The following is a 12145-nucleotide window of genomic DNA, read 5'->3' as shown; positions in this document are numbered from 1 at the left end:
CAGCAATAGAGGTGAAAGAGGGATGAATTTGGGAAGAGGGGACCGTTGTCTAGAGTTGACTAGCCAGGGCCTCAGGTGGTCTGGAGAAAGGGAGACCGACGGGGGAGTGTGATCAATATCCTTCCCCCCCATATCCCCCTGGTAACATGAAGGTTGGTATATCACCAACACACCCCGCAAGACTTCTTTAACTATAGAGGTGTCTCAGGCAGATGATTTGGTGGAGAACAATCAAAGTAGATCAAATAGATGAATGTATACACTCTTGTGACTCATTGTCCATTTAGAATTCAGCAAAGGAATCACTTCCACTGTCCTTCTCTTGTATACCAATACTCACAATGTCTGAGCCCTAAACACTTCACCCCCACCATGCATTACAAAGCTACTGACACCAGCTGTCTAGAGGGGCTGGGTGAACCCCCTCCTTCCTCTCCTCTCTATGGGGGCGTGTGCTTAGCTGGCCCCTCTATTCATCTTTTGTGGAACAAGAGGGGAGCTGGGAACCTGCCACATGCACCTGCGCCCCACCAAGTACACCACCAACCCCCTAGCCGGGTGCTCCTGCACACACACAAACACATGTACACACTGCCAGGCACCGCAGGAGACTACTGAGGGGAGGAAGGCTCATAATAATGACTAGAACGGAGCAAATGGCATCAAACACCTGGAACCATGTGTTTGATACCTTTCCACTTACTTGGCTCCAGTCGTTACCACCAGTCCATCCTCCCCAATTAAGGTTCCACCAACCTCCTGGACCAGGCACATATGAACACACGCACGCATACAGTAATTTCTCTTTTCTTTTATATGGAGATTTGCACATTATATCAGTGCCTTCCAAACATCCCCTCATAGCAGTGTCCATCTCTTCCTGGATCCTAGGAAGCTCTTTGCCCTTAGTGGTACAAGCTGCAATCTAGTGGTAAAAATAACACTGTCATTGCTATCAGACAATGTCAGGACAAACTTAAGTGTCAGCATTATGTTATACTTCTCTGGCTTCCTGTAAACCATTGTCTTTCCACAGATACGGAGTGCTGTATTCAGAGGTGAGCGCTGTGTGTGAGTGGGGTACCCAGGTGTGGATGACTAATAATTTCCTCTCCGGACAAAGGAAAAACGTGGGAGGGCGGGGAAACATGAGAGGAGAGGGCCACCTGTCAAGTGGCCTGGCTTCAACCACTGCTCAGTGATGTTCAATAAGAAGTGCTCTGCTCCCTTCTGGCTGTCTGGATCAATAGATGACGTCTGAAACTGCCACCAACGGCCCAGCTGGCCCCGCTGGCCCCGCTGACATTAACCCGGTATCCCCCTTTCCTCTTAGAACCTTCCCAACATCCAATGAGTGTACAAAACATTAGGAATACCTTCTGTAAAATGAGTCACACCCCCTGTTAAGTGTGAAAAACCCAGCAGCGGTGCAGGTCTTGACACACTCAAACAAATACACAATCCATGTCTCAGGGCTTAATAATATATTTTTAACCAGTCTCCTCCCCTTCATCTACACCGATATGGATATAACAGGTGACATCAATAATGGATCACTGCTTTCACCTGGTCAGTCTATGGCATGGAAAGAGCAGGTGCAATGTTTTGTACACTCATTGTACATCCTAGAACAATTCCTTGGAGCCAAATGAACGAGGCTCGTGATCAGTACAACGTAGAACATCTAGAAATTAGGATTTGACTAATCAGGAAGAATAACAACCCTGAGTAGGAACAAGGTCCCCATAACCAATAATACAGGGCCAGATAACTTATCATCCCTCTACATGGATAGGAACAGAGAAGGGTATTCTGATCCTAGATCTGCAGCTAGTATTGGTTTCCATCAAGAGCTGTAGACCCTTCTAAAAACACAGGAGAATCAGGCAAATTGAGCACATCATTCATGTTATTGAAATGAGCTGAAACATAGTGAATCTTCGCAGCATCCTGCTTGCTGTTTTATTTTCAGGACAGATGCACAGCCATGATACAATGACATGAGGTCAAAGTTCAAGGGTAAAAAGCATTTATATACACTCCAGACGCATGACTACACAAACAAGAGGAACACCAGACATCTGTATATGATGACGAGATCATGCTTATGTCTCTGCCCTAAAAATGGCAGTCGTTGTCCCAAAGGTGGGCGACAAGCTTAAATCAGATTTTGGCGAGTGAAACCTCTCGCTTCGCCTCCTCCTCCTCTATAGGAACACAGTTGTTTCACCCAATCAAACACTAATCATGACTTCCAATGTAGTGGACTGTACCCATTCTCCACAAACAGTACTATTTATTATCACATACACCAAATAGGTCTCATCCACCTATCACCAGTGACTTTGCTGTGCATTAAGTACAGTATTTAATACTAAGGGTACAGTGATGCTGTACTTTGTAATACAGCATCACAATTACTTGCAACTTCAATAAATTCAAATTGTGACTGACAAGTGATTTTGAGATGGTACATCATTGTCTGGGTCATTGTCATGCTTTCAAAATATCCATAATCTGAAATAAATGCTAATATTTTCAACCAAGTCACACCCTTTCTACCAGATATAACACTGCTGAAAATGTGTGGACGCTTAAAAGAGACCATTTGAAAAAGAAAACAAAGAAATGTTAGTAAATGTTTTCTACCTAATGATGTCGTATACACTATAAATGCAATACTGTATTCCTATTACAGTAAACTTGTGTTAACTAACCGTCATGAAATAATAAATAAACAACTAATAAAAACAATTGACATAAAATATTTCTTTCTAACTTCATAAAACCTTTGAAAGAAGACTGGAGTGTTTTCAGAACTCAGATTTGATCACTAGTTTCCATTATATTTCATATAGTAGTACCATCACATGATCATTCTGGTGTATTGCATTATTTGACTGTCTTGATTTACTGTCACTTGTGGATTGAGGTAGTACAACCTAAAATACAGTCAATTAATGTATTACGTTCATATCAAGTCCTCAAATGAGTTGAGGCCTATTCAAATCAAACTGTTACCAGGTTTCCACGATAACTAACATAACAGTATCATTCTCCTTGAACTGTATAGGAACACACAGAGCAGATTCATTCAACCCTCAATTTACGATTTATCCTGGAACCCAAGGTAGGGGCGAGGTACAGGGAAGCAAGATCAAAATGAAGTTTCCAGCCCTAGCATAACATAGAGCATCAGCCTACTAGAGTATCAGCAAACAGCACTGGCTATGCAGATCTCTGTTCTCAGTCTGTCTTATTGCAACACCCAGGGCTGTATTCATTAAGCACCAAACAGAAGAAAGCTGACTGAAATTAAACATTACTTGTCTGTTGCAAAATGTTTTGCTACGGAGTACCCTAATGAATACGACCCAGGCATGACAGTCAGATGATTTCCCCCATTAATCATTATTACAACAGGGTTCCTGTAACACTGATAAACCACAACACAGGTAAGGCTTCTCAATTAGCGTAAAAAAAAAAAAACACAAGCCTTTGGTATAAAGGCCTTGTAAAAACCACATAACCACATTCCAAAACAAATACATGACCCTTAGTTGCTGAGATAAACAACCTTAGACCTGTTGACATGCTAGATTCAAGTACACCTGGGGGTGTGTCACACACTGTTCACAAGCATGTAGTCTTTAGAATGACCCTCATGGTGAAATGTTGTCGGACTGAAAGATACCAAACATATAGACATGTGGTAGGACTTCTAGATCATGCCACTTTACGTACAAGATAAGACTGCTCACGTTAGACACATAAATTCAGGATTGAGCCCTGTTCCAGATGTCTATGGATATGCTCCACTATGTTCAGTATTGCAGGCAGCGACTTGATCTTGCAGGCGAGTGTTAAACACCTGTTGATCGTGTAAGCCTACACCCCAAAATACATATAGTACAAAAAGAAAGAACATAGATTAAGAAAAATATATAATAACACATTAAGTTGAACCATTTTAGTGTGGTTAGTGATATGTATACCCGCTTAGCAATATATATTATTTTCCTTGTTAGGGAACTCCAGTGTTTTGTTTCAATTAAGATTATATATACAGTTTAATATATACATATAAACGTTTTATGCCAACAGTGCATCAGGTAGCCGTAGGGTTTTTTCCAGCGAGAAACTATAGACAAGCCCCTTTCAATAAAAACACTAACGATTAGATAAGCGGAGTGGAGTCTTCTTCATTCATTATTCTCTGAATATTAACACTAAAATGTCACAAGGGGTATGCAACGACCCTGGTTACACCCTGGTTTACGGAAAATATTTTGTGGCCTAGTATTCACATAGGGCCAAATCCTACATAGAGATGCCAATGAAGGTTTAAGTTTAGTGCTAAAATGACAACTGAGAATGTTGCTTGAGCAGAAACTTGCACCAGCTACGGAAGAATCGCTGTATATTCAGCAGTATGTAGTAAAAAGAGCGTTGGGGTAGATAGCCATTTCCCTATGTCAATGGAAACCTTGATGTTTTCCCAAGCCCCATGTAAAGTCCATCCCTATGGTCAAACGGAGACAGGGGTGCTGTTGTGGTGGTGGACGGTCATCATAGGATTAAGAGGAGCATGACAACCACAAACAGAATGGCCAGTAGAATGCCGATAGCACACCACTGTCGGCGGTCTGCAAGAGAAGGGAAGAGAGAAAGAGAGGAGGGTGAACTGTATCAAACAATTGATCTGCAGTTTTTTTTTTATGTAAAAATAAATAACACAATTATTTCAGACATATTAAGGCATGAAAGGTCCAAATACATACAATTGTGAGGAATTTCTGTTCTATGAAGGCTATCATGTCTTTCAACCTGAAACAATCATATTTTAAAGTTGCAACTGGAGTGGCATGTTGCAAAGGGGGGGAAAAAATAGCAGGGGAATAATACTATATAAAACCCTAAGAACATTGTCTAGGGGCCGGGGGGAAAGTACCGGCAGGCACATTGTCTATGGGCTGGGGGGAAAGAACCGGCAGGATATCCTGACAAAAAAACGGCCAGATTTCATTTGACTCCCTGTCTCCTGAGTTCTTCCTGTTGAAAGCTTCCTGAGGGTGTTTCCTTATAAGGTGGAGCAACCATTTGATAGGGTGTGGGGGGGGGTACTTTTCCTTCCTCTCCAGCCATGACCCTTTATGACTCCAGGTCGTCTGGCACAGACATTCCCTTCAACAGGAAGCCACTCTCAAGTAAAGCATATATCATCTTTAATGACCATTCATACATCAGTGACCTGGACATATTAAAGAACATCAACAATAATACAATAATACCTCGGTAACCTCTAAGTGGCAGACTTTGAACATTTGCGGTAGTGGAGATGGCTTCTAAACTTTGAAGTGTATTCTTCCTCAAGGTAGAAAGTGGTGAATAAAAAGACTGTTGTATTACTCACCGGTGGTCATGTTGGAGACCTTGGCCAGCTTCTTCATGACATTGTCTAGTCTGGAGTGGGTACCTTCCATCTCATTGGAGAAGTCATCCAGCATCCTGCAAGAGAGAAGAGATGCTGCATTGTAGATACCAGGAAAGATATATACCTGTATTGACAAAACGTCTCAGAGTAGGAGTGCTGATCTAGGATCAGGTCCCCCCTCTACATATAACATTATTCATGATAATCTAAAAGTCAGAACTGATCTTAAAGATGGACTCCTTCATGGTGAAACTACCACGTCCATATGCGATATTACAACAAATAAAGAAAGAAAAGAAGAAGAAGAAAACAGTGTATTCCCTCAGACATCACTGCACAACGATAGAACAGCAGAAAATGGACGCTCCTCACCCATGCTTCGTCAATAAAACAAAATCAAAACAACGGAGGTGGGACGGACAGTGACGCCGTTTCCCTACTGTGAATTCCATCTTTAAATCAGCACTCCTAGTCAGACACACTTGATACATACAGCACCTGATTATCTTTGCAGACCTGAAACCCTGTTATTGATTATTTTTGATGTGGCTGTGTACATACACGGTCTGTTCATCCAGCTCCATACCAATCCTCTCAGACATGTTCTTCAGCACCCCGATGGTCCCAGACACCAGCTCCAGCTGGTCATCCTGCTGCTCTGCCATGAGCTGACACACACACGCATGCACACACACACACAGGCACGCACGCAGGCAGGCAAACACACACGCAGGAACACACACATACAGGTCAATGCCGATGTCTTATGTCACCATCATTAAGTTTGCTGACGACAACAGTGGTAGGCCTGATCACCGACAAAAGATGACAGTCTATAGGGAGGAGGTCAGAGGTGCCAGGACAACAACCTCTCCCTCAATGTGAGCAAGACAAAGGAGCTGATCGTGGACAACAAGAAAAGGAGTGTCGAAACAGGCCCCCATTAACATTGAGGGGGCTGTAGTGGAGCGGGTCGGGAGTTTCAAGTTCCTTGGGTGTCCACATCACCAACAAACTATTATGGTCCAAACACACCAAGACAGTCGTGAAGAGGGCACGACAACACCTTTTCCCCCTCAGGAGACTGAAAAGATTCATGAGTCCCTAGATCCTCAAAATTCTACAGCTGCACCTTAGAGAGCATCCTGACCAGTTGCATCACTGCCTGGTATGGCAACTACTCGGCATCTGACCGTAAGGCGCTACAAAGGGTAGTGCAGCTTCTTGCCATCCAGGACCTATATAAATAGGCGGTGGCAGAGGAAGGCCCAAATTGTTTCTAAGACTCCAGTCACCCAAGTCATAGACTGTTCTCTCTGCTACCGCATGGCAAGCGGTACCAGAGCACCAAGTCTAGGTCCAAAAGGCTCCCTAACAGCTTCTACCACCAAGCCATAAGACAGCTGAACAATTGGCCCCCCTGACTATTTACATTGACCCCCCCCCCTCTTTGTTTTTACACTGCTGCTACTCGCTGTTTATTATCTATGCAGTCACTTCACCCCTACCTACATGTACAAATGACCATGTCTAACCTGTACCAGTACCCCCTGTACATAGCCTCATTACTGTTATTTTATTGTGTAACTTTTATTTTAATTTATTTAGTAAATATTTTCTTAACTCAATTTTTTTAACTACATTGTTGGTTAAAGGCTTGTAAGTAAGCATTTCACGGTAAGGTCTACACACCTGAAGTATTCTGTGTATGTGCCAATTTTTTTCATTTGATTTCACACAAAGCAACTGATGAGGAAAAATTATTCCTTTGCCAAAACAATGTCAAATCCAGCACATAGTAAGTACAGCAATCAGCAATAGTCGATATCAAACTCATAAGAATGAGTGAGACATTTCTATTAACTATACCTGCTGCTGGGTTTGCTGCTCATCAATGAACATGGAGTTGGCCGTACGTAGCTCTTGGTCCAGACGGGTGTATTTGTCAGGTCCTGGTTGCCAGATTGGGCCTTGAGACCCACTGTTCCCTAACAGAGCCTGGTGGAGGAGTAGAGTAGAAATTATTACACATGAGATCTGCTGAAGTCACTCAACTACAATGGTGAGGAGGAGTCTTCTGTGCAAGGATCCAGCCAATACAAATGGCACTTATTCTCTGACCAATGTTAATGGAGGATGTTTGCAGTGTCAACAAACCAACAAAGCTTTAAAATGTGTGCTACATGTTTGACAAGTGCATTCCATCATACTGCACCATTAGATGCAAATAGTTCAGTAAGATCTTAGCCCAATAGTTATACAGAGCAACACACACCTGTCTATTTTTCTTGTCTGACATGGCTAAGGCTGTTGGACTGGACATGTGGTCTTTCATTTCCTAAAATAGAAAACAGCAAAGAAATTAATACAAATATAATAATAAAGGCATACACCGGCCATCATATCGTTAATGGCTATTACAAAACACAACCGCTCTAATTAGGGGTCCTTTTTTAATTTTGACCTTTAGCATAGAAGGTGCAGGAACCCGATTATTCTAAGTGTTACTGCTGCTTGCAGTCATATTTTTGTGTGATGGTTACTTCAAGTTCAACCGGATTCCTGCCAAACCCGTGTGCCTCAGGCCTGACTCACCTTAACGGTTTGTCTAGTGCTTGTGATGAAGCCTTTCCGTTTGGTCAGCTCCACTGTGTCCAGATTGAACTTCTTAGGGTTTGATTCAACAATACTTGCATTCACTGTTAAGGAATAGCCTATTCAACACTAACATGCACCAAAGACATGACAATCCATTATATGTTATTCTCCATGAAGACTGAACTCTACTACAATTGGAGGAAGTACTGTATTTATTTTGATAAACCAATTAAACTCATTTACATTTTATGTTGGAAGGATATTGATGGTCTCATCGAGATCCTCCAGGTCCCATTCGATGGACCGCAGACTGTTTCTCAACTCATTGGTGGTCCAGTCCACCTCCTCCTTGGAAGTACCACTGGGATCCTGTAGCAGCTCGCTCCATCTTTGGTACAGCCCTTGGGCAGTGTTCACCGCCTTCTGGACCTCACTGGAGATTAGGAGAGTCAATAATAAAGTACATGTATCTATATATCTAGTTACATCACATAGACATGCAATAGTGTGTATATCAAAGGTAGCTGGCAAGACATAACATTACAGTCACATATTAACACAGCCACACATACAACATAATTAATACAGCTACTGATATTTATGTCTTTAACAAATCATACATTGTACAGTAGCTAACAAGCTAAACGTTGTTTACTGCGACAGCGAGTTACCCGTTAGCTAAACATGCTAGTTATAGCTATAATGCTAGCTGTATATCCAACCCGTTTAGACAAATGCCACAAAATTCTATCGTATGCCTCTCATCATTGTGACAATGGCTGTCAAATACGAATGCAATTTCATAGACGGATAACTTCAACAAATCCCATTTGTTACAAGCTAGTTAGCTAGCGTTAGCCGTCAGGCTTGATGGGATACAATATAACGTTAGCTACGGTTGAAGCTGGCTTAGCTATTTACCATTTGACGACGAAAAACGGATCTTCCATAGACATTTTTGCTCAATAATTTACTGCAATACTAATGTTTCAAATTCGTACCCCCTTGAGAGGCATGCATGACCTGTTGTTGGTCTTACACCAACTAAACAAGAGGTTCTGTTTACATGCGTGCATCCGACAGAAAACGTTTCAAAGTTTCCATGACCCCACAAATTTGCTTCCGGTTCGAAGGTCCGTGTATTATTTGGTGACTGGTTTCTGAAATATTTAGATATGCAATGTGAACAACCAGAAGTATTTATCTTTAAAGCTATCTAATCATCAGTCGTTACACGTAGGCCTAGATAAGAAACAACCTTCAGCAGGTAGAGGGCCATCAACCGAAGGGTCACTGGTTAGTATCCCAGGTAATGGGATAATCTGGTGGGGCACTGGTAATTTAAGGGTGCTATACTGAACAAAAATATAAACGCAACATGTAAAGTGTTTGTCCCATGTTTCATGGGCTGAAATAAAAGATCCCAGAAATGTTCCATACACACAAAAAGCTTATTTCTCTCAAATTTTGAGCACAAATTTGTTTACATCCCTGTTAGTGAGCATTTCTCCTGGGGACAATAAAAGGCCACTCCAAAATGTGCAGTTTTGTCACACAACACAATATCACAGATGTCTCAAGTTTTGAGGGATTGTGCAATTGGCATGCTGACTGCAGGAATGTCCAAAAGAGCTGTTGCCAGCCCAAGACCAAGCCAGCCTAGGACCGCCACATCTGGCTTATTCAACTGTCTGAGGGAGTGCTGAGAAGTATTTCTGTCTGTGATAAAACCCTTTTGTGGTGAAAAACTCATTCTGATTGGCTGAGCTTGGCTCCCCAGTGGGTGGGCCTATGCCCTCCCAGGCCTACCCATGGCTGCACCCCTGACCATTCATGTGAAATCCGTAGATAAGGGACAATTTTTTTTATTTCAATTGGCGGATTTCCTCATATGAACTGTAACTCAGTAAAATCTTTGAAATTGTTGCATATTGTGTTTATTTTTGTTCAGTATATCTCCAGACATGCACTTGAGCAAGGCACTGAACCCATATAACTTCTCCAGCTACAACTGCTTCACCTGTACATAAAGAGGCTGTACGGACATTTAGATGATTGTTTCAATCAAACATTTTGGCTTGTGTTTTGCCTTGATGGTCACATTATGATATAACATCAATCCATTTCTTAACTCATAAAACCATACAATCCATAGTTTGGGCTGGGAGGGCTGCGTTTTATTCGCAGATGGGGGTGGGGTGGGGAACAATGGCTTCAGTTCAGCTAAACCTAAGGTATGGCAAAGTGGGTTGGGTAGAAATACACCCACCAGTTTACTGTACTTCTACACAACTAAAAATTTCTCAAAAATATCATTTGGAGAACAGCAAAAACGAACAAAAGTCCTCTTGTCAGAGAGATTTGCATGTTTATTAAAACTTCACACCATGGTAAGCCTACACAAAACACAGACATTATTTTAAGTGTTTCTAAAATCCCCTATGGGAAATGAATGGTGGAAAAACTATTGGAACCATTTTGACTTCTAGGTTTTATGGGTATTATGACACCTTCACTGTGGGGCTCTATAGGATCCCAGGTTTTTAGTCATCATCTTGGGAATGGGTGCATCTCCATTATTTTCTTATTTCCTCCTGTCCTCTTTCCCCATCTCCTTATTAAAACGCATTGGAGGAGGTCTCAGATTCCTCTCAGAACGTCTACAAGAAAACTATTTGAAAAGGAGGTGATAGATGCAAGAAACATTTAGATTCACCCCTCATTTAATAACAACATTTGTTTTCTAATTGGCTCAAGGCTGAAAGGAATCACTGCAGATAAATTCTACATGTTGATTTGGGGAGGTTGGTCACTGCTCTACAAGACAGTATGGTTGTCCCCCAAACACACCATGGGGACCGCAGGTAATGGTTTGCCACTGACTGTTTTTAGAACTTAAACCCCTACAACTGCTTCAGCCACACCTGTGTGGTTACTGATTGGATCCACTATGTTTAGGGAAGTGTTTGACTGAGAGCATTATTTTGCTCATTCGGTGTCTTTGAGATCAACTACTGCAGTTTGCGACTCCAGACTAACTGATCTAAACACGTTCTTTGACCGCTTTGAGGATAACACAGTGCCACTGACGTGGCCAGCTTCCAAGGACTGTGGGCTCTCCTTCTCCGTGGAGGACGTGAGTAAAACATATTCAATCTCTCCCTATCCCAGTCTGCCGTCCCCACATGCTTCAAGATGGCCACCATTGTTCCTGTACCCAAGAATGCAAAGGTAAGTGAACTAAATGACTATCACCCTGTAGCACTCACTTCTGTCATCATGAAGTGCTTTGAGAGACTAGTCAAGGATCATATCACCTCCACCTTACCTGTCACCCTAGACCCATTTCAATGTGCTTACCGTCCCAATAGGTCCACAGCCGATGCAATCACCATCACACTGCACACTGCCCTATCCCATCTGGACAAGAGGAATACCTTTGTAAGAATGGTGTTCTTTGACTTTAGCTCAGTATTCAACACCATAGTACCTTCCAAGCTCATCATTAAGCTCAAGGCCCTGGGTCTGAACCCTGCCCTGTGCAATTGGGTCCTGGATTACCTGCGGGTCCACCCCCAGGTGGTGAAGGTAGGAAACATCATCTCTACTTCGGTGATCCTCAACAGTGGGGCCCCACAAAGGGTTTGTGCTCAGCCCCCTCCTGTACTCCCTGCTCACCCATGACTGCGTGGCCATGCAAGCTTCCAACTCAACCACCAAGTTTGCAGACGACACAACAGTAATAAGCTTGATTACCAACAACGCCGAGACAGCCTACAGGGAAGAGGTGAGGGCTCTGGGGGTGTGGTGTCTGGAAAATAACCTCTCACTCAACGTCAACAAGTTCCTCGGTGTACATATCACTGACAAACTGAAATGGTCCACCCACACAGACAGTGTGGTGAAGAAGGCGCAAACTAAAATCCTCACAAATTTTTACAGATGCACAATTGAGAGCATCCTGACGGTCTGTATCACCGCCTGGTAAGGAAACTGCACCATGCACAACCACAGGGCTCTCCAGAGGGTGATGCGGTCTGCACAACGCATCACCGGGGTCAAACTACCTGCCCTCCAGGACACCGACAGCACCCGATGTCACAGGAAAGCCAA

At 42.8% G+C, this 12145-nt stretch overlaps 1 protein-coding gene across 1 annotated transcript; it reads right to left on the bottom strand.

Annotated features, from left to right (window-relative positions):
• Positions 1 to 1933: 1933 nt before the first annotated feature.
• LOC109889076 (syntaxin-6) lies at positions 1934 to 9165 on the bottom strand. Its single transcript, XM_020480247.2, has 8 exons — positions 8954 to 9165; positions 8296 to 8465; positions 8030 to 8124; positions 7710 to 7772; positions 7304 to 7432; positions 5996 to 6102; positions 5414 to 5508; positions 1934 to 4646 (listed from the first exon to the last, which is right to left on the bottom strand). Exons 1-8 carry the CDS (start codon positions 8986 to 8988, stop codon positions 4570 to 4572), a joined length of 771 nt encoding a protein of 256 aa, XP_020335836.1. The 5' UTR covers positions 8989 to 9165; the 3' UTR covers positions 1934 to 4569.
• Positions 9166 to 12145: the final 2980 nt, after the last annotated feature.

This window comes from Oncorhynchus kisutch, linkage group LG4 (genome assembly GCF_002021735.2).
Source record: "Oncorhynchus kisutch isolate 150728-3 linkage group LG4, Okis_V2, whole genome shotgun sequence".
NCBI lineage: Eukaryota > Metazoa > Chordata > Actinopteri > Salmoniformes > Salmonidae > Oncorhynchus > Oncorhynchus kisutch.
This window is presented reverse-complemented; position numbering and strand designations above follow the sequence as displayed.